At 40.1% G+C, this 26,073-nt stretch overlaps 1 protein-coding gene across 2 annotated transcripts in view; it reads right to left on the bottom strand.

Moving 5' to 3' along the window:
• Window positions 1–650: 650 nt before the first annotated feature.
• FMN1 (formin 1) overlaps window positions 651–26,073 on the bottom strand; it is a gene marked incomplete at its 5' end in the record, with an annotated part of 373,959 nt that continues 348,536 nt past the window's right edge. For both annotated transcript variants that reach the window (XM_084632400.1, XM_084632401.1), the window contains 3 exons: window positions 651–1,177; window positions 3,863–3,947; window positions 23,706–23,855. In XM_084632400.1, coding sequence (XP_084488526.1) covers window positions 1,133–1,177; window positions 3,863–3,947; window positions 23,706–23,855 — 280 coding nt within the window. In that variant the 3' untranslated portion in view covers window positions 651–1,132. The remainder of the gene's footprint in view (window positions 1,178–3,862; window positions 3,948–23,705; window positions 23,856–26,073) is intronic.

The following is a 26,073-nucleotide window of genomic DNA, read 5'->3' as shown; positions in this document are numbered from 1 at the left end:
CAGTGGAGCTCAGGGCACTCAGCAGTTCATGGGTTCAGGCCCTAAATGATACTTCACAAAGAGTGGTTATATTATGACAAGATGATAGCAAGATTCTCTTACTTCCTCCTCAAATGCTAACATAGTAGAGTACATATTTGTCTTATACATACAGATATAAATATATGGGGAGACAAGAGAAGGCTGTGTAATATGTTTTATAGTGAGGTGCTTATTTTTAAAGAATATGAGCTTCAATAGAATTTAAAGCCAGAAATTTAGCAGTAAATATATGACTTTATGGAGATGTGTTATGCACTACAGTTAGATGAATGATGACAAATAATTATCTTATGGCATCGATAATTTGAATTAAAAATGCTTCTGTCCTTTCTCTTTTTGAATCAGGCAACATGAAGAACATGTAAGAAACATCAAGTCAAAACCATAAAAATAATTTGCCAGTTATATCATCTACATATTATAAGACAACAGAATCTGAAGCTATTTCTCTCTCCACATGTGCAAAATATTATTCCTATTTCAATGCATATGGCATAGACTGAGTTTTCTATAAAAATAATTGTAATAAAATACAGAATACATTAATTATAATAAACTTGCATTAGTTTTAACAAAATGAATTTAATACTTATTTAGACTATCAAACATGATTTAGAATCAATGTTGCCCTCAGTTAATAGTGAGGTCTAAACTCTTATGATAGAATAGCCTCTCATGAGTTGAACTGTACCTCTGTGGTAATCTACATGAAGCTAAAGTAAGCAATATAGAGGTTGTTAACTGTTACTTAATTCAACATCCAAAATCCTGATTTTATCTTTTCCGCATTAGTGCACTATGCATAGAGTACTTCAAATAACCATTTAGAAAAGAATTGCATTTTAAGCCAGGTAAGGAAGAGTTATATAAAACCCTTCATAAATTCGCCTGTAAACAGCTTCTTAGTGCTTCCTCTACTGAATGAGCAAACTCTTTATAAGGGATTGGAAAGTCTTTAGTGGATTGTCTCAGAGAGATGAGAAAAGCAGAACTCCATAACATTAACATAAGGTGCTCCCTGGGGAACGGGCATAGTAAAGCATCATGCAAGGTATTAAGTCACACTGTCATTATTTTCATGGATCTTCTTTCAGTTAGTGGTCACACTGGCTTCCTTCTGACGTAGTTTTTCTTTCTGTTGTTCAGGAAAAAAGAGCTTTATTATCATTCTTGTCTTTAATTTTCCATCTGTTCTCAAATTGCAACAAGCATGTGGTCTAGAACACTGAACTGAGGAGTAGCAAACCAGTCATAGTAGACTGGAGCCTTTTTTTCCTCCAGAAAATTAACTCCTCGAGTGCCGTGCCATAAATCTCTAATCTATTCTGTAGTTTGTCATTTCTTTCAACACACGATGCTCAACTATCAGACCCCATACATGCTTGTCTATGAATTTAACTAGTACTATATGTCTTTAAGGAGTCAGTCACTTTAAATACAAACAAGACATTTTGCAAAGATCAATGCTGCTGCAGAAAGTTGGAAACATTTCAAAATAGTGCATACCAAATGTATGATTTTAATAGCTTCTTCCATTCTGCTTTCAAAGCTGACCCTCATAGAAGCCCATTGTGGGCAGTAGGAAAGAAAAGCTTAATTTGCTCAGCTGCATGGGCATTGCTACATTGATTGACAGGAGGGTTTTTTGAGAGTTGGAAGTAAGGAAGCGTCTCCTGAGAAATGAAGTGAAATTTCTTGAGGCAGAACAAGTTAAAAGCAATTGTTGCTGCTGTTGCTCTGATCTTGAAAAGGTAGAAGTACACAGTTAACAGGTCAACTAAAATGTTTGAATGTTCTCTCTTTAAAAAAACAAAACAAAAATCTCAGTGCAGTTTGTGACAATATTCCACTTACTTCCATGTGTCCAAAATTATTAGAATGGAAACGTACCAAAAATGCTAATCAGATTTTGGAGAAGAGAATTATTATATATTGCTCGCCCCCCGCCATGCCCCCCACACCCCAGCCCAAAGCCCCCTCCCACACCCTGATCTCCTCATTTCTGGCCCCACCCGGTGCCCCCACCCTAGCCAGAGCCCTCAACCCCAACCCCAATTTTGTGAGTGTTCATGGCCCGCCATACAATTTCTATATCCAGATGTGGTCCTTAGGCCAAAAAGTTTGCCCACCCCTGATCTAGACCATCCCTGACAGCTGTTTGTCTAACCTGCTCTTAAAATCTCCAACCTCCCCAGGCAATTTATTCCAGTGCTTAATCACCCTGACAGTTAGGAAGTTTTTCCTAATGTCCAACTTAAATTGCCCTTGCTGCAATTTAAAGCCATTGTTTATTGTCTTATCCTCAAAGGTTAAGGAGAATAATTTTTCTCCTTCCTCCTTATAACAACCTTTAATGTACTTGAAAACTGTTATCATGTCCCCCCTCAGTTTTCTCTTCACCAGACTAAACAAACCCAAATTTTTCAATCTTCCCTCATTGGTCATGTTTTCTAGATCTTTAATCATTTTTGTTGCTCTTCCCTGGACTTTCTCCAATTTGTCCACATCCTTCATGAAGTGTGGTGCCCAGAACTGGACACAATTAAAGCCTAATCAGCACGGAGTAGAGTGGAAGAATTCCTTCTCATGTCTTGCTTATAACACTCCTGCTAATACATTCCAGAATGATGTTTGATTTTTTTTGCAACTGTGTTATACTGTTGACTCATATTTAGCTTGCGATCCATTATGACCGCCAGATCCCTTTCTGCAGTACTCCTTCCTAGGCAGTCATTTCCCATTTTGTATGTGTGCAACTGATTGTTCCTTCCCAAGTGGAGTACTTTGCATTTGTCCTTATTGAATTTCATCCTATTTACTACATCCCATATTCTTGATCAGTTTTAGACCTATGTAACAACACAGTTTAAAAACTATTCTTAAGCATGGTTACTGTGGCCAAACATGATTCTTAGCTGTGGTTTTGCTGGCCAGTATGCTTTAGGCCTATGCATATTAAGATAATTTTGCTCAAGCCTAAGTGCCTCACAAAAAAAAACAGATAACGCTCAGTTCCTGCCCAAAGACAACACAGTGTAAATTTGACAAGGTACAACAAAAAATAAGGCTCATAAACAAAGAAAAGGAGTACTTGTGGCACCTTAGAGACTAATCAATTTATTTGAGCATGAGCTTTCATGAGCTACAGCTCACTTCATCGGATGCATACCGTGGACATCGGATGCATACCGTGGAAGCTGCACGGTATGCATCCGATGAAGTGAGCTGTAGCTCACGAAAGCTCATGCTCAAATAAATTGGTTAGTCTCTAAGGTGCCACAAGTACTCCTTTTCTTTTTGCAAATACAGACTAACACGGCTGTTACTGTTCCTGTCATAAACAAAGAAGTGGCCAGAAAGGACAAGGGTAAATGATATGATGTTGGGCTGTTAATTTTTAAAAAAATTCCCCCCTCACTTAACAAGGGGAGATGTCAGAAGAGAGCCTTTAGGAGAGGTTTGAATCAAAACAAGGAGGGGGCTTTTTGAATATGTCTGGATAGAGCATTCTAAAGGGTGGCAGGGAAAAAGGCACAGAGACCTGTGAGAAAGAGACAAGAATAGTGGCTTCTTCCATACTTTGCTGTTCAAACCATGTTACAGCCAGAGTTGGCCACAAGAGGCTTTAAATAAGGTTTAAACCGCATTTCTAAACTCAGTTGTTACACCACCGTAGGCGAGACCTTAAAGATTTTCCCCCTGGACCAATTATCAGTTTGCTGCTTTCCCACTGATTAAACATGCATGCTACTAGCAACACTTCGACGAGAAATGTAAAGCACAGTTTCTCAGTGGGTTATGGCTGAAGAATATATCATACCAGACTAGCCATGGGATTGATTTTCTTTGTTTCAACCTTTTTCTCTTCAGTTAACTTGCTTACGAATTGCTGAGCCTCTTTCAGTCTGAAACAAAATACACCAAAAAATATACTATTAGACACAAGAAAACAAAACTGTTTTATATCTGACTGGTATACTTACACATGCATCAACCACCATCTCTGGTTTCTTTAAGAGCATTGCTCAGTGAATGATGGGTCTAAAGGAACACAAGGCAAAGACGAACAGCAACATCTAGTCTAAATAATGAGCCAGTGTTATTGTCATAAATATAAAGGGAAGGGTAAACGCCTTTGAAATCCCTCCTGGCCAGGGGAAAGCTCCTCTCACCTGTAAAGGGTTAAGAAGCTAAAGGTAACCTCGCTGGCACCTGACCAAAATGACCAATGAGGAGACAAGATACTTTCAAAAGCTGGGAGGAGGGAGAGAAACAAAGGGTCTGTGTGTCTGTCTATATGCTGGTCTTTGTCGGGGATAGACCAGGAATGGAGTCTTAGAACTTTTAGTAAGTAAGCTAGCTAGGTATGTGTTAGATTATGATTTCTTTAAATGGCTGAGAAAAGAATTGTGCTGAATAGAATAACTATTTCTGTCTGTGTATCTTTTTTGTAACTTAAGGTTTTGCCTAGAGGGGTTCTCTATGTTTTTGAATCTAATTACCCTGTAAGATATCTACCATCCTGATTTTACAGGGGGGATTTCTTCATTTCTATTTACTTCTATTTTTATTAAAAGTCTTCTTGTAAGAAACTGAATGCTTTTTCATTGTTCTCAGATCCAAGGGTTTGGGTCTGTGGTCACCTATGCAAATTGGTGAGGCTTTTTATCCAACATTTCCCAGGAAAGGGGGGGTGCAAGTGTCTGTCTATATGCTGGTCTTTGTCGGGGATAGACCAGGAATGGAGTCTTAGAACTTTTAGTAAGTAAGCTAGCTAGGTATGTGTTAGATTATGATTTCTTTAAATGGCTGAGAAAAGAATTGTGCTGAATAGAATAACTATTTCTGTCTGTGTATCTTTTTTGTAACTTAAGGTTTTGCCTAGAGGGGTTCTCTATGTTTTTGAATCTAATTACCCTGTAAGATATCTACCATCCTGATTTTACAGGGGGGATTTCTTCATTTCTATTTACTTCTATTTTTATTAAAAGTCTTCTTGTAAGAAACTGAATGCTTTTTCATTGTTCTCAGATCCAAGGGTTTGGGTCTGTGGTCACCTATGCAAATTGGTGAGGCTTTTTATCCAACATTTCCCAGGAAAGGGGGGGTGCAAGTGTTGGGAGGATTGTTCTTAAGATCCAAGGGTCTGGGTCTGTGGTCACCTAGGCAAATTGGTGAGGCTTTTTACCAAACCTTGTCCAGGAAGTGGGGTGCAGGGTTTTGGGAAGTATTTTGGGGGGAAGGATGCGTCCAAACAGCTCTTCCCCAGTAACCAGTATTAGTTTGGTGGTGGTAGCGGCCAGTCCAAGGACAACGGGTGGAATATTTTGTACCTTGGGGAAGTTTTGACCTAAGCTGGTAAAGATAAGCTTAGGAGATTTTTCATGCAGGTCCCCACATCTGTACCCTAGAGTTCAGAGTGGGGGAGGAACCTTGACAGTTATTAACTAAAATTTGTTCAGTTGCACCTACTAAAATATTAGAGCAGCAGATGTAAATGAATTCTCAACCAGAGAGGAAAATAAAAAATGGAAGGACTTAGGCCCTGATCCTGCTATGCAATGCACACGGGCAAGCCCCCACACTCACGTGGAGCCCCACCGAAATCAGTGGCACATTGTGTGGGTGGGGGGATTCGTCCATGTGGTTCTCTTAGAAGGAGCCAGGTTTTAGAGAACTCCTCCCCACACCGTAGAGCAGTTATAACACACAGGCAAGAGGATACCACTATTCTAAAAACAAAACACATGCTAGCTGGCTGATCATTTGTGTACATTTTGGTACCTCTTAAGTGGATTTTAAATTAATCTGTCTTCTCATAACTATTATTTTCAGAGCTGTCACAGAAAATATTAAACTTACTGTTTGCTGTGATAAACATGAAACCTCTGTAGGAAAAAACTGAAATTAAAATGGCCTGCTAGGTTTTTCCTTACTGAACATACACAGGGAAAAGTCTGAAATGCTATCAAGTGATCAATCTCACTGAAGTAGAGAAGGGAGTGCAGAAGGCAAGTGAGGAGAGGGTCTTGGCTAGAGCCTGCTGGTCTGATATCAGACAAAGGTTGCAAGCCAGTCTGCTGAGAGCAGCAGAGGGAGAAGGGAAACGAACACACAGGGACTTTAGGAGAAAGAGATCACGAAGGATTTTTTTCCCCCTCAAGCACGATTTGTCTGATACTGGCCATTAAAACATGTGCTTATGAAATCTGATTTTAATGTTATCCTGTGAAATCAGACAGTTTTCTCTACACAAAACTGCACTTTTTTCTATTAACCTCCCCTACACCCCATCCCAGAGATTGTACCCTTCCAACTTTCCATATCACTAACGCTCGGAGGGTGTAGACACTTGGTTTATACTTTAGTCTGGAAAGTCCAAGAGGAAAGGAAATTGCAAGTACATTTTGATTACAAAAAGACAACCCAATTTCCACGACCATACACCGAAACAGTTTTTTCTTATAAACTTTAGAGTTCTTGGCACTGTCATACTGACCAATTTTACCTTCTCCTTTTACTTAATTTTTCCTGTTTCTGTGCCCAGCCAATAAAGTATTTAAAATACCAAAACCAGTTCAAACTGCCTTTGACACACTAAATTTTGGAAGAATTTTCCATGTAAAGCAAGAAGTAATGTGGATTAGTTCTGCAATTACTGACATGGACTTCCTTCCCTCTTGTACCACTGTGTAGTGCATTCCTCCAGCAGCAATTGGGATTCCTAACATTTTTATTAAAATATGTTAATAAATATGTTGCAGTGTTTATCAGTGTCTAATTCATTTTTAAAACATAACATTCCTTGTTTGAACTATGTATTTTGGAAGCTTCTGTTGGACAATTGTTAGCATTTGGAACTTCTTTTTTTCCTTGCGAATGCCTAAGAGCATGAGGGAACAGTGAAGTTACTTTTAAGAAGCCTTACTTCCAACACCACTTACATTCTGTGTTGATAGACGCGATAGAAACACCTTAAGTTAGACTGATATGAGGTTTGGTTTACACAATATCAAGTTTGTTTACAGTTTTAGTGATACCTTTTGTTCTTATAAACTATAATACTTATTTTATTAGCATGTCCGGATGTCTACAAGTTATTGAACTTTTAACATGCTCCCTAGGTCACCTCTTCACAACTCTCAGATCGCAAATGAGCTTTGCTTTTTAATGACAAGGTGACTGCTAGTCATTGGAGAGTACACATCTCATAACTGCAAAGGTTATAATGGCAAAGAAGTGCCCCTCAGTTTTTAAAGGCAGTTACTATGTTTAGATTCAGTAGGACCAAACTGGGATGTTCAGGATTCTACGAACGCCCTCATTTTGGACCACCTATTTAGGCAAGTCCTAAATTTCTCTCCCTCCCTGCAGTTATGGTTGTTGTACTGACACTATGGGCTTTTTCCAAACAACTACAAAATGAAACTGAGCGAACACCTTAACCACAGAGAATCTTGGAGATGATAAACTCAAGATAAAAAATCATGAATAAGTAAGGTCATCTTAAATGATGCACTTATGGTGCTGAGACTACAGTAGAACCTCAGAGTTCGGAACACCAGGGTTACTAACTGACAGGTCAACCACACCCCTCATCTAGAACAGGAAGTACACAATCAGACAGCAGCAAGGACACGCACACACACACACACACACACACAAAGCAAATACAGTGCAGAACTGTGCTAAATGTAAACTACTAAAAAAGTGAACAAAAAAAAAGGCTTGACAATGGAAGGAAACTGTTTCTGTGCTTGTTTCAATTAAATTAAGATGGTTGAAAGCAGCATTTTTCTTCTGCATAGTAACGTTTCAAAGCTGTATTATGTCAACGTTCAGCTGTAAACTTTTGAAAGAACAACTATAATGTTTTTTTCTGAGTTATGAACATTTCAGAGTTACAAACAGCCTCTATTCCCGAAGGTTTTTGTAAAGGAGGTTCTACTATACCTGCTAATGCTTACCTGTCTGATATTAGTGCAGAACTGAAAAGATTGTCTAGTTGAAACAGAATAATATGTTGCTTACCATCTCACTTTTATGAAACAAAGGGCTTGTCCACATGATGCTGTAATATGCACTATGGGGCCATGATTTCTAAAGCACACTAATGTGTTGTGCATTCATTGGTCTGTGTAGATCCTGCTGGTGTGCACTATAGGTTCGTGAATGTGTGACAGGTAAGGATTAGCATGGAGTCTCAGCACCACAAGAAAAAATTTAAGACAGACTTAACTATTCATTATTTTTTAAATTGAGTTGCCCTAGTTATAAGAAAGTGGTTAGTTCAGTAATTAGATCAGTAAAGTAACCACACTGTGAAGAGGCTTTATAAATAATAGCAGACCCCACCTACTCTTGGAAATGATACTGCTACTAGTGTGTTGAAATACTAGCCTAAAATTGGCTAAAATAAAATGAAGTGAAAACTAACAATGCAAAAGAGAGTTAGCTGAAGGCAGCTATTGTCTAATCCCTCGTCCCACTTATATATTCCACTTTTAAAAAAATAAAATAAATCTGAAAATGGGAAAACACCTTTGCCTATTTAAAGTTCTGACAGCTTTCCAGAAAAAATTACCAATATTTACAATACACTTTGGAGCTGTATGAACCTCTAAAGTAGCATGTGTGTACCACGGGAACCACCCTTTTTTTTTTTTTTTTAATAGAATACCCAAATAAACACACACATAATACATGGCTATAAGCACAAGTCAGACTGATTACTAGGCAAGCTTAATTAGCCAGTTATGCTTACAGCTGCACGGATGTTATAAATAAAATATGCAGCACCACCCTTTCTCCGCTTATTGTGTCCATTTTCTGCTCTCTTCACTTGGTGTGAACAGAAATGTTGTTGCCACTTGTATGATGAATGTAATGATCATGAAATAGTATCTGAAATTCTTTCCAGCTAAAATGCTACAAATAAGTAGTAAGTGAAGTACATGGCTTGTGTGATTTGGCTCAGAGATTAGTATGATACACAAAAAGTAAAACTAGAGATAAAGTTCATTTGCATAGACAGGAATAAACTCTTAATTATTGTCTGTCATTGTCTTAAGTGGAGATACTATGTAAATAACCGATTTGCAGGAATATCATACCACATACTATTATTTTTAATCACCGTAAAATAAACTATTTTATGTGTCATAAAGCAAGTCCTTTAAGAAGTTAAATGCAGTTTATGAGAATTTATATAGACTTAAATTGCTGTACTCCTTCCTATAAAAGTACAAACTTCCTTGCTTATTTTAACTGTTTGCCAATTACTTGTTCTCAATTTACAATAAAACAAAAGTCAGGCAACAGAATGTCAAACTGGAAGTTAAACAAATAAATCCCACTAAATATCCCTTTTTACTTGTCGGACAGTAACTGCAGTGATATTAAGTACTAATGAAGATGGTCAGTTTAATATTGTACACTTTACAGAGATCAGATGAAAGGAAAAGGTATTCCTGAGAGTAGGGGAGGAGTCTATAACCCTTTTGTTCAATAGGATGGCCAGAAAAACAGCTGAAGAGGACTTCTAGAAAACATTACTAATGTGGTTTGACAAGATTAATAATATAAGGGGTCTCAGCCTGCTTGAGAGTCACTGGAGAATGAACAGGTTGTGTGGCTTACCAAATAAATAAATAAAATGAATAGGTGCCCACTTTGTCTTGTTATTTGAGCTCACTTGTTTGTCGTGTTAAATGAGTCATCAACCTGGATATGGGGGGCGGGGCAGGATCTGACAGCCAAAGAACTCCCTAAGCAGTAGGAAAATCATGAATGAACTAAAGTAACCAGGTAGATGTGATAATGGGGTGTGATGGGGCAACTGCCCTCACTGGCTGGCAAAGGGTTAATAGCAGCACTTAGAGTGGCGGTGCAGAACCCAGCCAATCAGAGGAAGGCTTAGAAGCAGCCAATCAGGGCCAGGCTGGGCTGTATAAGAAAGGCTGCAGGGCAGAGATGAGCTGCATCTCTCCTTGCAGCTTGAGGGGGAAGGACTGGCTGCCTGTAGAGAGAAGTACCTGGGACAGAGCAGTGCTGGGCAGGGTCAGGGGAGCAAGTGGAGCTCCAGTCTGGCTGGCTGGCTCCCAGACTGTGGCCTTGATACAGGGGCCGAGTAGGTGCTGGGGCTATAGGGAAGTGACCCAAGAACAGCAGGTAGTGGCAGAGGAGAAGGAGAGGCAGTGAGCAGCTGCCAGCTATAGGGTCCCTGGGTTGGGGCCAAAAGGCAGGCCTAGGCCCCCACCTTTGCTCCACTGGCCGCCGAAGGAAGTGGGCAGGCAAAGGACTGCCGTTTTCCCCTGAGCGAGGGGCACTAGGGGCTGCAATTTGCCACTGTGGCGAGAAGCCAGGCGAATGACTGCTGGTTCCCCCAGAAGGCAGAAAACAATGGAGTTGGGGCACAGCCAGAGGGCCGTGCCCTGAAGAGGATGCCGTGGTCCAGGAGCGATGCGGGTGTCCACAGACAGCGGAAATGGTGGAGAAGCCGTGACGGAGACTGAGACACCATAAGAGGTGCCCTGCTGATGGACACAGCGGCACCTCTCTGTTAACACCGTGTGAGGCAATGTGGGGGTATTGATCTGCCAATCCATCCCAAGCAGGAAGTCCCCAACAAAAAAGAGAGAGAGGTTTAGCTACCTTGCAAGGGCAGCACTGTACATTTTTGTTAAATTGGATGCGGCATTTCTTGTTTAGTATTTCTGATTTGCGGGTGGGTTCTTGCTGTTATGACATGTCAATAAAAGTGATAATTTACCTTTCATAAACAGTCTGGGGACTGTGTGTCTCAAGGGATATGTCTACACTGCAATGCAAGCCAGAGGTTTGAACACAGGCTCAAGCCTAACCTCCCCCTCCTTCGTCTACAAATTGTGCTAACCCAGGGCTCGGCCACAAGGTCCCAGGACCCACAGAGGTGGAAGGTCTGACCCTGAGCCAAACTGTACCCAGAGTTCAAGCCCTGTTGATTTGCTGTGTAGACACAGTCCTACTGGACTTGTGCTCTGTGAGGGAGGGCTCCTGCCTCATACTGGCAATGAGGGGCGATCAACAGGTTATCTCAAGTGCTTATATACAAATGCACAAAGCCTTGGAAACAAGCAGGGAGAACTGGAGGTCCTGGTGATGTCAAGGAACTATGACGTGATCGGAATAACAGAGACTTGGTGGGATAACTCATATGACTGGAGTACTGTCATGGATGGTTATAAACTGTTCAGGAAGGACAGGCAGGGCAGAAAAGGTGGGGGAGTAGCACTGTATGTAAGGGAGCAGTATGACTGCTCAGAGCTCCGGTACGAAACTGCAGAAAAACCTGAGTGTCTTTGGATTAAGTTTAGAAGTGTGTGCAACAAGAGTGATGTAGTGGTGGGAGTCTGCTATAGACCACCGGACCAGGGGGATGAGGTGGATGAGGCTTTCTTCCGGCAGCTCACGGAAGCTACTAGATCGCATGCCCTGATTCTCATGGGTGACTTTAATTTTCCTGATATCTGCTGGGGGAGCAATACAGCGGTGCATAGACAATCCAGGAAGTTTTTGGAAAGCGTAGGGGACAATTTCCTGGCGCAAGTGCTAGAGGAGCCAACTAGGGGGGGTGCTTTTCTTGACCTGCTGCTCACAAACCGGGTAGAATTAGTGGGGGAAGCAAAAGTGGATGGGAATCTGGGAGGCAGTGACCATGAGTTGGTTGAGTTCAGGATCCTGACGCAGGGAACAAAGGTAAGCAGCAGGATACGGACCCTGGACTTCAGGAAAGCAGACTTCGACTCCCTCAGGGAACGGATGGCCAGGATCCCCTGGGGGACTAACTTGAAGGGGAAAGGAGTCCAGGAGAGCTGGCTGTATTTCAAGGAATCCCTGTTGAGGTTACAGGGACAAACCATCCCGATGAGTCGAAAGAATAGTAAATATGGCAGGCGACCAACTTGGCTTAATGGTGAAATCCTAGCGGATCTTAAACATAAAAAAGAAGCTTACAAGAAGTGGAAGGTTGGACATATGACCAGGGAAGAGTATAAAAATATTGCTCGGGCATGTAGGAATGTTATCAGGAGGGCCAAATCGCACCTGGAGCTGCAGCTAGCCAGAGATGTCAAGAGTAACAAGAAGGGTTTCTTCAGGTATGTTGGCAACAAGAAGAAAGCCAAGGAATGTGTGGGCCCCTTACTGAATGAGGGAGGCAACCTAGTGACAGAGGATGTGGAAAAAGCTAATGTACTCAATGCTTTTTTTGCCTCTGTTTTCACTAACAAGGTCAGCTCCCAGACTGCTGCGCTGGGCATCACAAAATGCGGAAGAGATGGCCAGCCCTCTGTGGAGATAGAGGCGGTTAGGGACTATTTAGAAAAGCTGGACGTGCACAAGTCCATGGGGCCGGACGAGTTGCATCCGAGAGTGCTGAAGGAATTGGCGGCTGTGATTGCAGAGCCACTGGCCATTATCTTTGAAAACTCGTGGCGAACCGGGGAAGTCCCGGATGACTGGAAAAAGGCTAATGTAGTGCCAATCTTTAAAAAAGGGAAGAAGGAAGATCCTGGGAACTACAGGCCAGTCAGCCTCACCTCAGTCCCTGGAAAAATCATGGAGCAGGTCCTCAAAGAATCAATCCTGAAGCACTTGCATGAGAGGAAAGTGATCAGGAACAGCCAGCATGGATTCACCAAGGGAAGGTCATGCCTGACTAATCTAATCGCCTTTTATGATGAGATTACTGGTTCTGTGGATGAAGGGAAAGCAGTGGATGTATTGTTTCTTGACTTTAGCAAAGCTTTTGACACGGTCTCCCATAGTATTCTTGTCAGCAAGTTAAGGAAGTATGGGCTGGATGAATGCACTATAAGGTGGGTAGAAAGCTGGCTAAATTGTCGGGCTCAACGGGTAGTGATCAATGGCTCCATGTCTAGTTGGCAGCCGGTATCAAGTGGAGTGCCCCAAGGGTCGGTCCTGGGGCCGGTTTTATTCAATATCTTCATAAATGATCTGGAGGATGGTGTGGATTGCACTCTCAGCAAATTTGCGGATGATACTAAACTGGGAGGAGTGGTAGATACGCTGGAGGGGAGGGATAGGATACAGAAGGACCTAGACCAATTGGAAGATTGGGCCAAAAGGAATCTGATGAGGTTCAATAAGGATAAGTGCAGGGTCCTGCACTTAGGACGGAAGAACCCAATGCACAGCTACAGACTAGGGACCGAATGGCTAGGCAGCAGTTCTGCAGAAAAGGACCTAGGGGTGACAGTGGACGAGAAGCTGGATATGAGTCAGCAGTGTGCCCTTGTTGCCAAGAAGGCCAATGGCATTTTGGGATGTATAAGTAGGGGCATAGCGAGCAGATCGAGGGACGTGATCGTTCCCCTCTATTCGACATTGGTGAGGCCTCATCTGGAGTACTGTGTCCAGTTTTGGGCCCCACACTACAAGAAGGATGTGGATAAATTGGAGAGAGTCCAGCGAAGGGCAACAAAAATGATTAGGGGACTGGAACACATGAGTTATGAGGAGAGGCTGAGGGAGCTGGGATTGTTTAGCCTGCAGAAGAGAAGAATGAGGGGGGATTTGATAGCTGTTTTCAACTACCTGAAAGGGGGTTCCAAAGAGGATGGCTCTAGACTGTTCTCAATGGTAGCAGATGACAGAACGAGGAGTAATGGTCTCAAGTTGCAGTGGGGGAGGTTTAGATTGGATATTAGGAAAAACTTTTTCACTAAGAGGGTGGTGAAACACTGGAATGCGTTACCTAGGGAGGTGGTAGAATCTCCTTCCTTAGAGGTTTTTAAGGTCAGGCTTGACAAAGCCCTGGCTGGGATGATTTAACTGGGAATTGGTCCTGCTTTGAGCAGGGGGTTGGACTAGATGACCTTCTGGGGTCCCTTCCAACCCTGATATTCTATGATTCTATGAGTCCAGCAACAGAATCCCACAATGACATGGGCCTACCTTTGTTGTCCTCTGGACAGTCAAGTTTGGTGGGCAGTCAAGTCTTCCCATACTGCACCATGAACAGAGGACTAGACCGGCCAATGTTTTGGGAAGGCACTAGCAGTTTGGGATATGGGTGGTTGGACTTGGGCCTATATGATGCAGTGCAGACAGTTAAGCCCCAGTTTGGGACCCAAGATTCAGTAATTCCTAACCTGGGGTTATAAATGAGTATAGATGCTCAAGCCCCACATTAACCATCTCAGACGCTGTTAACTTGAGTTCTACTACCCCGGTCTTACATTGCAGTATGGACATACCCAAGGGGGACAGAAGACTAAGCATTAATAATTGTAAAACAGTCTGAAAGTTGAGCCTCTTCACAGAGGACTGAGTTATGAGAGTTTTTCACTGTTTTTCTCTTTCAGTATTTTCCCTTCCTCTCCAGCTCTCACTGCAGTCCATAGCAGTCCTTTCAGTACTTTCACAGGAAGTAGAACTGCCCCCCCTTCTACAGCATACCAGACCATTCTACGACAATTGCACCTGTAGTTTAACAACACACCATCAGGCCAAGCAGATCTGTCTGTCTGGATCAGCAACCATGGTGAAAGTAATTTTAATGTGCTTCTTCCACTAACTGGCTGTTTATTTTTTATCCCGTCCTATTTTTGCCATTCTAACAGGAAGCCCATATAGTCTATTATTCACCCAATCACAAGCATATATCTGCAAGTCAAAAATCAGTACTATGTGGAAACCACAGAAAAAGATTTGTTTTTGTTGGGGCTTCACATTGGAACACTGAATTGTGAAAACCACATTTCATGATAAAAGGTTTAATATCTTTTCTTACATATTCTATGTTTGGGCAGAATTAATCAATGAATGACACAGCTCATGTCTAGACATTAAACATACTTCTGTGTGTTTTAAGAAAAGAGGAAACTTTAAGGAATGCAAGTTGGTTAAAATCACAAAATCTGACCAGCTGTAATGTGAATCTGTTCGAAGGAAGAACTATCATCAGTCATCTCTGAGCAAGAGAAATCAAATTATCCTAATGAATACAGGAGGAATAATATATTTATAAATGTATATTATATTTAATAACATACATAAATATAATATACATATAAAACTAATATTAAACAATCCTTTAAACTCTGGCACATTACTTTGAAAAACAAAACTGATGAAAGTGACAAAAATGGAGCTACATATTTTTAAACGGATAAATCATGATTCCATTATTTTACCTGAAACTCTTTTGAGTTACCCCAAGTAATGTGAAATAAAGTCACACCTGCGCTTCTAGTTGGGAGTTCTGGGTGTTCAGCATCTCTGAAAATCAGACCAAGGTGCCCAAATAATTGAGGCACCAAAATCAGAGGCCACTGCTGTAAAATTTGGCCTTTATTTTTCATTAAAAACATAATTTGTTATTCAGTAATTGTAGGGAATACAAACGTAAAACTAAACATAGTATTTTACATATTTAAAATGTTTTCTCCATAAGCTCACAAAAACAACTTCCATCTCCACAGGAGCAAACAAGGGCTGGGAGGAGAAAGGTTGCTATTATCACCACTCACCCCTATGCTCCCCTCTGTGACTCTAAAACCCAAAGATACAATAGAAGCAAACACAGCATGTTTTCCTCTTTCCTGAGCCCATGCAATTCTCTCTACACCTGCTCCATGTTGTCAGGGCTCTGCTGGCATTCAAGGGTTGAGCGGGCGGGGTGGGGGTGGGGTGGGGAGCAGGGCATAGCCACAGTCTCTCAGGACTTCATGAATTTCTGAGCAGAATCCACTGCTCCCCCTCCACAACTCTTACTGTGAATTAACAGGACTGTGCATTCCCTTCTTTCCACTGCTGCTACTAGTCAGTAGATGACACTATTCCTGTTCAAAAGTTCATAAAATTTAGTGCACACATTTAAAGTAATGTACAGGTTAGAATTCTTAACTTTTACTGCAGCCTGCACTCCTTTGGTTCTCAAAATATGTTCTTGCACCCCTTATCAAAAATCGTTGAAGTAGGTCAGTTCTTTAAACCTAAATATATTTTTTTGTTTGTATATTACAGTCATCGTTAAAAATGTATAATGTTAATAAATACATAGGTTTGATGAAACAAAGTAGTTGTACTTATGTGCCTGTGCTTAATTTGTGTTTTCAATGATTTACCTTCTAAAAAAATCTGGCATGTCTCGCACCCCCAGAAAGGGCATCTCGCACCCGCAGGGGATGTGTGCACCCCAGGTTAAGAACCACTGGGTTAGACAGTATATTACACCTGGTTAAATTTTACAAAACTGACCATTTCACAGTATATCATGGGTTTTTATATAATGAAAATTGACATATTTGCAACATTTATCTAGATTTTATATACTGTAAGCTGAATTTTAAATATGTCCATACTATATTTTATGAAACCAATAAAAGAATATAGTCAAAAAGTATTTGTCTGTCTAGGCCGATGAAGTTTGTCTCCAATCCTAAAATTGCTGATGCAGATAGCCTATTTTTAATTTCTTTAAGGATCTACTGCTGTAAGGCATGCTGTTACTTCCACATCCTCTGTTGCCGGTTCATCTGAATATGGGTTAAATATGACAACACAACAGACTTCACTCTGTAGCCAAGAGGAGAAAATATAATTTTATGTACCGGGAAACAGCAGGTGCAGAAGAGCAACAGAGAATACCTATTTTTTCTTTCAGGAACAGGAATTCTGACGGAGGACCTTGCAAGGAAGGCACACACCATTTTCTCATATTCTGTGGACACCAACACTATCCTCCCTGCCACTCAGGCCTGTAATCTGTGCATCCTCTTTCTCTTGTCCCTCACTCTAAACCATATCCACTCTGACAGCTCTTCCTGCAAAACATTTCTAAGATCCATCCTCTGTTCATCCTGCTAAAATTCTGGTACAAGCCCTCATTAGCTTATATCTTGACTATGGCAATCGCCTCCTTTCTGGTCTACACAAATGCCATCTTGACACCCTTAAATCCATTCAAAATGTTGCTGCAAAAATGCAAAACTCAACACTTTGACCACATCACAACATTCTTTGCATCCCTCTATTTGGCTCCCTTTTCCCCCTTCACTCATGCACAAACTACCAGATAGAGCTTTGAGAGTGAAGGGAAGTATGTAGAGCAGTCAGACTCCGACTTCACTCTGCGAATGATGCTAGCCTTTAATGTCCTTTGGTCAAATTTTCCCACAAGCATCTTCACCTGTTTTCTAGGCTGCTCCTTATGTCTGGGGGGAATGCCCTGAAAAAAAAAATCGGCAAAGCAATCTAATTATCATCTTTCAAATCTCTCCTTAAAACTCACTTAGGTTGTGATGCCTATAAAACACTTGACAATGGCTAAACTACTGGTGTACCTCAGCTGCCGCTCATTACACTAAGCATAATCCCATTTTTTGTCTCCACCTGTTGCCTCCCATCATATATTTAGATAAGATATTTGGGGCAGAGACCATCACGTGTGCGTCAGTGTTGTGCCTAGCATAATGGGTTCTACCATAATACAAACAACAGTCACCACGGTCACAAAGACAGCAACAAGTAGAACCTCACACTGATTGCCATCCATTGTTCTGGATAATGTATGAACAACATGGAAGAGATCAGAAGTAAAAAGCGGTATCTCTGAAGCTTATATGGGGTGGGGGGTGGAAGGTGAAGAAAAGCTGGGAAGGGAGAAGGTTACCCCAGTAATGAGAAGAGCGTCACTAACACTTTCCCTTTTTTACAGTAGAACAGATGGCAGTGACACTGGTATTCGTACTGTTCAAACCCTAAGAACTCATGAGGAAATAGTAATATTTAGTTTAAATGTGATTTGCAATGTACAATCTTCTAAAAACTGTAAGGAGGCCAGATTCCAGTAATATTGTGAAACTATATGTGGCATTCATGAGACAATGTGTTATGCTGTCATTAACACACTGACAACGTGGAAGGTCTAATAAAATGCCAACCAGCAGTATTTCAGTAATGTTCAGCCGCTCTAATCAGGATCAAAGCCTGATTGCACTATCGGTGGGATGAACACATTGTGAGTGACATTGAAATGACTTGCCTACAAACTGCACATAATATTGAAAATAATAATTTTAACTGTTTTCTCCATCAGAAGCTGATAAATAAGATATCCATAGTTTACTGTGAGCACCATGATAGTATAAAAGTATCATAAGATAGAATTCATTTTTTACAAACCTGTAATAACTATTAATACCATACAGCTTAAAGCCATATCACCTTCCACTGTGATTCCAATAGTCCTCACAAGCTAAGCAGAGTCTAGCTTTGTGATTCTTTGGATGAGATGTAAACCTGAAGTCCTAATCACTTGGCCCTGAACACAAGAATCCTAGTGCTTTTTTTGTCTGGTGTTACACATGGTATGCTTCCCAGGCAAATTACAACATGAATAATTAACTTCAGCCTACTTAAATTCTCACTGAAGTTTCATCTGGCTCTTGTTCTAAATGAATATGTAGCACAGCTCAGTGCTAATTAGCAACTTCCCCATGCCATTCCACTGGTGCTGTGTGGGTGTCATGATAATTATGGACAGATTAGATAGGATGTCCAGGAGAAATAGTTTGTACAGTCAGTTAAATTGTTAAATGCTTTTGGCTCTATATAGAAGTAGGATCACCATCATATTAAATTTCATTGGTTTTTTTTTTTGAAAAATGACTTTTGAGAAACATGTAAAGGATGTTAATTGCAATCTTTTTGTAGTTAAGATAATATTTTTAAAAATAAAATATGTACACTACCATTGTGCTTGCTTTCATGGGTGAAACTCCAAGAGATAACTTGCTAATGCTCAGCTAGGACAAGGACTAGTGTTTTGAGTGAAACTGAAAACCAAAACTGGTCATAGAATTGGACTGTTTAAGGCCAGAAGGGACCCCCAAATCATCCAATCTGACATCCTGTGTATCTCAAGTGGCTAACATCCCCTACACTAACTCAGCAACCAAAATTAGTATTACAGCCCACAGAAGACTAAATTATTATATGCCACAGGTAAAGAATAAAAGGGATTGAGGTGCACCAGGGATCAAGGCCTCCTGCAATGGTGGGGCAACAATTAAATGAGCTATAACGAGATAATCCCAGCAAGTGCCCCGGACTTTCATGGTACAGAAGGTGGCAAAAAGCCCTGATAATTCCTTCCTAATCCCACATATGGCACTCAGTTAGACCCTGAGCATGTGAGCAAGAACCAGCCAGCCTAGCATGGGAGAGAGAGTGCTTGGTGCCACCTCAGAGCACTGGCCCACCCTGTCCAATGTCCCATCTCCAGCTGTGACCATCTCTGATGCTTCAGAGGAAGGAGACAAAAAAGGAAATCAGATTTTGGGGGGGAGCGGGGGGTAAAGGGGGAGGAATCCCTTTCTGACTGTTACAGGTGACTGGCTGAAGCCCTGACGCATGAGCTTTAAGAATGCAAGCCATAAACCAGAAAGAACAACCAGGGCTGCCCCACAACCCTGCCCCACACCACCATAAACAACCCTGACATACAGTCCCACACATATACTTTTCCTGCTCTCTTGAAATGAATTAAGTGTTTTTTCCCCCAAAACTATTGGGAAGCTGTTCCAGAACCTCACTCTTCTGATGGTTAGAAACCTTCTAATTTTCAGCCTGAGTATACCCATTTGTTCTTGTGCACGCCAACATTGTTCTTTAGTTTGAATATCTCTTTATCTTTCCAGGTGTTTACCCATGATGTATTTATTGAGAGCAATCATACCACCTCACAGCCTTCTTTTTGCTAGGCTGAGCTTGTGATAGGATTGGGCTGACTGGTGGTACCACTTAGTGGTTAGGTCCCCCCAGATTACAACTCTCCCCTGTCTCTAGCATCCCCTACCAGGGGTCACCCTCTTTTGGTAGCTGGTAACTTGGCCCTCTGTCCAGGTCATTGTTGAAGTCCACCCTTTTTCTGCGTAACAGAGTTCAAGAAAATATAGAAGTCCAACGTCCTGCAAAAAAGGAGTGTCCAGCCCAACTCCGGACCCAAAAAGCCCCCTTACTTTAGGGCTTACAATGTCTTCACTCTCCTTAACTCAAGGTCAGGGGTTATGCCACCCTTGTGGCTGGCTTATAGGGGAAGCCTGGACTCTTCCTGTCTACCAGGCTTCGGCCCAGGGGTCCTACAATGGCAGCAACGGAGCACACTGGGGTGCTTCATAAGTTTGCCTTCTGGGGCCACATCCTACCACTTATTTTCCCAGTCCAGGGCATGGTCGCAGTCTCACAAACAATCCAAGAAAAGACAGTGCAAAGGGTTTCTTAATAGAATTAAATATAAAATAAATCTGGAGAGATACTGGCTTGTTATTACAAAATATTGTTTGCTTTGTAACTCAAAATGTATTCTTCAATTTAAAGAGCATGAGAAATTTTTGAAAAAAGAAGAAAAAGATCTGTATGAAGAAACTTTGTAGTTTGGACATTCAGATGTACATATTAAAAAGCTGCCAATAAAATAACTGGACTTGTGGAAAATACAGTCTTCAATGTCCCCAACATGTGGTTGGCATTATGGTGCATTTACATGAAAATATATGTAGCGGATGAAGGGGAAGTGGCCATTCTAGACAGATTCTCTTTACAAATAGGTGATCTTCAAAGCAGATTTTACGGTATTATAGTTACATACTAACACTGGAGGAAATGGTATGTCTGAAAGAGAAAGTATCCCTATACAGGGAATTTATTTTGAAAAAATTCTACATATATCTCTACAGTCATTTATTTATTATACACATGTAGTTTTAATATCTACATCTATAACTCTGTTTCGGATTCCTAAACGATGTGCAGATTTTGTCCAGGAAAGAGACAATAATTCAACTATATTTTGCAAGCAGCTAACTTATTTTCATGGTCAGTTAAGTGTAGGGTAGCATGGTTAAAGTGTTTCTGCTACTAAAAAACGTTGGATAGAAATCTAATTAGATTTCTACAGTTTTGTTACATTTAGAGGTCAAGTAGTTTTTAGACAAAACAAGATCTTGCAGCTGAGTCTATCACTTAGTTAAGGGTACTATTAACATCTTTTTCTGTACTTTTAGAAATCTTTAGCTGCCCTTTTAATAAACCAAAAATATTTAGTTTAGTTGTTTAAGATTTCTCATTTTGGAAACCTAGACTGCACTTTTTTTATTTTTATACTAATTATAATCCATCAAATTTTTAGATGATGACAGAAAAAAACTCAGAGCAAAGTCTTCACATTTGGGTTCCTAAATCTAGACAATGAAATCCATATTTACACACCTACATAACAGGAATAATTCTGAGAAAAGATAAGCCAAACATCTGCAGCTCACATTGAATTTACCTCCAAAGATTATTAAGGCGTCAGTTATTTAGGTGCCTAAATAAAGATTTAAGTGTCTAATTGTTGACACCCAAGTTTTAAAATATTGACTAAAGCTAGTTATTCTGCTTCTACAATATTTCCTCCCTAGAGCCAAGAAGAATTTGTTACTGATAAATACGTCTCTTTTTTACATTTTAATTATAAACATGTAGAAATGCAAAACAAATCGTGCATCAAATTACTGAGCTTCACCCAGCTACAGAAGACAGCTGTCCATTCCTATCATACTAAGGTTATTAAAGTTTACCATTGCAGTAAAAACAAAACTAAAAAAGTCTCCTTCACAATGTACAGTGATCAGTACTTAAATTTCTTTCAACCTTTTATTCCTGGACAGCGGTTGGTGAAGTGTCAGTCTCACACTTTGTAAAACAGAAACTTTAAAGGGTCATGACTTTACAAGATGATGAAAACAGTTTTTCCATCATTCTAATTTAGTTATTTCATGAGGTTCTTCATTTCAGCAGCACGCTGTCTTGATGAATCACCCAGGTTTTAAATTTAAAGAAAAAAAATCCGAACAAACCTTTTCAAGGTTAATGATATTCTAATAAAATAATTTGACGCAAACTAAAAAATATTATCTATGTGAATTTGAATTGTTTACGAATTCAAAACCTTGTGCTTTGTGTTCTACTGGCTACAGCTTTATATTCATGAACAGGAATAAACATTACATCAGACCCATTAGCAGAATGGATCAGAGATCTGTACCACCTTTTTATTTGTAAATAGAATTTTGATAGTATCTTAGCAATGAAACAGGCAAAATGATGGTGGATGGTTTTACTTACAAACCAAAATAGCGTAAATAATATATTAAAGATAGTTGAGAAGTTCTGTTAAGATGTCTAATGGTATGTTTATGCCTTTACATGGGTATTTAAACCAGTTTCTTTGAAGGGGCTATTGGTATGCAATCAGAATCCTGGTACTATATAAATTAAAAAGGAAAGGATGTGTGGCCTCGATCTTTTTTTGGTACATTAATTTATATTCCTCATGACTAGCAATGGAATGATACTAAAAGGACATGATTCAACAGAAAATACATCCAGCTATTATATTGTGGAAGTCTATGGAAGTCTGCTAAATGCCAATTGATTTTATATAGTTTCAGATGTCAAATCAGGCGCAAGCAAATATAAAAGATACCCTTGTAAACGTTACATGATGTAAACATTGTAATTGATTTTTTTATGCTGTTAAATGAATGATCCAGAATGCTATGCTATTTAAGTTTTTTAAAACTGTATTATTGGCAATTAACACCAGATTTGAAATATATTCATAGGGTTCAAATATATTTGGGAATTTATGATTTTTCTGGCATGTCTTTAAAAGTTGGCTTTTACCTGTTCAATACCAACTAGTCAATTCAACAATTCACTCTGATTTAGAGCAAAATGAACAGCCTAAGCGCTAGTGCGTTTACTACTCTCACTAATATGTTCTCCAGAAGTATGTTTTCTTATTTTACTGAGTTGAATTTGGAATATGCACCCAGATTTATATTTTGCACTGAAAGTGAGTTGTCCATTTTTTTCTGAAGTCTGAATGTACTACAACCCATTCAGTACTTTTTCAATGCAAAAGTATGTGATCCCCATGGGGTATTTGCATACAACAGATTTTTTTCCTCTTTTTAAAAATAGGATTCAACCTCTCTCTTTTTTTAAAATCAGGCTCAGAGCTGTGGGGTTTCTATTTTATTTTATTTTTTTACTCAAACTAATAAAATCAGGAGACTGTGGTGAGATCTAGCGGCATGCAGTTTGATGTCCTCAGCAGGATACCAACAGTCAGAAGTGGTGCTGTAAATTCAGTGTGGGGCTTCAACACTGTGCTAAGTGTGGCCTGAATCTCAGGGGCTTCCCTTTGATGCAAGTGCAGTATATTAACTGGAAAAGCATTCACTTTTATTTGTCTGTACTGTCTGCGACAGCAATATCGCCTCATTTAGACTAGTTCAACATGAAAATACACAGAGAAGCAATCTGTTACAAATTAGCATAGCTCCCCTTTCATTTTACTAGCTAGTAATTGGAAGGGGTTAAGAAAGTGTAATTTATCAGATTATATGTGTTTATCTTTGTGTGGGGACAGCATGCCTTTGGTGAATTTTCCTGCGTACCCTGAGGGAATAATCTTTCCTTGATGTCCATTTGATCTGAAAGAAAACAATGACGCCTGTGAAATATGGGAGTATAATTTGTTCGGTTGAGAAGGAACAGTTTCCCAGACATCTGAAATAGTATTAATGACTTTATTAGAACCTTACCTTTCTTTGGAAATGTTTTTATTCTCTTGTTTCCAAATGGTCTTGAAGTCACTGCAGAACTCGTACCACACAGTGAAAACGTAGTTTGGTGTGATGTCCTTCTCACCAGACTTTGGCTTTATCCCAAAGTATCCCACTGTTTCTTCAAAGCTACAGGGGAAAAAAAAACTGTCAACACGTAAAACCCATTGGGGAAGCTTAGTTTCCCTGAGGGCTGGTTCCTGACTCAGTAGCCAAGGCTGATAATTACCATAACTTCCCCTTAACTTTGGAAACCATAGCAGCAATTCATGCCAAGTGTAACTAACCTTCCAACACCTACTTTTTTCCTCTAGGAGGAGAATTTTTGTGTGTGTGCATAAGACATCACTGACGTATGTCATGTACGCAAAGCAAAAGGCACTCATTTTTAATAATCATTATTTATTTACCTGAATTTCAAGTTAAACTTATTAAGATTTTTATTCTGCAAAGCTGAAAGGGGAGCTATTTTGGTGTGAGTTATCTGATTAAAGGCTGACACGAGAGTTGTATGCCAAACCAGAAATAATTAGCTGCCAAAAGGAAATCAAGTGTCACCTGATCTCTAGTTTAGAGACTTTCAGGTAGTGATGGAGCTCAGTGCAGCAGCACAAATGCAACAGTCAGTGCCAACAGCTAGTCTGCAAAGAGATAACACAACCAAAGTGATTCATGCCTTCCCAGGGGGCTAGTAAGCTGAAAAAAGCAGTAATAATAGGCTAGTTTTATTGCCAGTGTTGTTATACGTTACTATTCTATATTACAGCTAAAGCATTTTTGCAGTGTATCTGAGTATTTCTAAAAGACTCTTTTCCTGTTGAACATAGTTTTGTGGTATTTTAAGTTATTGTGCAATATGCATTTGAGCCATTATTGTATCACATTTCACAGATAAACAGGTAATTGATTCCATAATCATGGTTATGAGATGTGCAACCTGAAACAATAGAATCTACAAATTCTTTTTGCTTTTGTTAAGGTTGAATCAGTTTTCTTTCCAAATTAGAAATATCTGTCAGGGTAGTTTTGCTGATAATGATTAAAAACAATGTCATGGCTTAACAGTAAAGGCAACATAAGAAAATCTTTCAAGAGAATTCACTTTTCTTGAAACTCCAACTACATTTGGGGAAGGGGAGGTAATGTGCTTGTTAACATCTACTGATGGTTCTTAATTCTTGAATATAGGAAGCTAAACACTTGAAAACAAAAGGTTTTTTAAAAAGTGTACATGGCCTACAAACAATAAAATTTAAGTTCAACAAATGGCCTTCAACTCATCTTTGGGCAGATATCTCATCCCTTATTAGCGGATTCATTTACACAGATCCACATTATGGGATAGAGTCATAAAAAGAACTTATGTGCCTAACTGATACTTTAGACACCTAAATCCCAGAATCAGGTCCCACTGGAATTCACAAATCCCTCATTCAGCTGCCACCAAATCCTATAGGTGCCTAAACTCACAAAGCGCCTATATGTTTGTAGTAAAATTTCCTTGGGCACATATGTTTCTGTCCATGAGCATGACACAGCAACTCCATACCAGGTGTCCAGACACATATGTCCCAGAGTGATTTACAAACTGGGGAAAGACAGGCGTTTCTCTGGCTAACTCACTTCCAGGGTCCGATCTGGTAGGCAAACTCTGAGCACATTTACTAGTTTGAGCTGCTATAGGTGAGCATACACTAAACAGCCTTCCCCAACCCCAGGATTTATTGCAGTAACAGCACAGGCACCTAACTCCAATGGAGGGTTTGCAACTGAGAATCCCAAATGCCTCCCTGAAGCTTGGATTTAGATGTTTATTTCCAAAAGAAGGATGGGGTTTAGCACTCACTCCTTGTCTTGGCATCTCCCATTGGCTAGTTTAGGTGAAAGAGCTGCCTAGCATGCTGGCTTTTGTCAATTTCATTCTGATGCACCTTTCTCCCTCTATTCATTGTATAGGGAGCCTAGAGGCCTAATCCAGGCTTTAAGAATTAGGCATGGGATGCAGGGTGATGCTGAGTGTTGCCACACCTAAATTTTTTGTGTATCTAGCCCCATGTGTTTATATGGCAATTCCATGGTTAAGGTTGAGTTTTGCACTTAAAGCAGGGCTTTAACCACTTTGCTATGTATGAAGAATACAGAGTATATGCCTCAAAATTACAGCAAAAAGAAAATGAGTACTTGTGGCACCTTAAAGACTAACCAATGCTCAAATAAATTGGTTAGTCTCTAAGGTGCCACAAGTACTCCTTTTCTTTTTGCGAATACAGACTAACACGGCTGTTACTCTGAAACCTGTCAAAATTACAGCAGTTACTCTGGGGAAGCCAGAGCATATACTGTAGCT

The sequence above is a fragment of the Lepidochelys olivacea genome (assembly GCF_965140295.1).
Source record: "Lepidochelys olivacea isolate rLepOli2 genome assembly, chromosome: 6".
NCBI classification, from domain to species: domain Eukaryota; kingdom Metazoa; phylum Chordata; order Testudines; family Cheloniidae; genus Lepidochelys; species Lepidochelys olivacea.
Note: the sequence above shows the minus strand (reverse complement) of the source record. Positions and strands in the feature narration are given on the sequence as shown.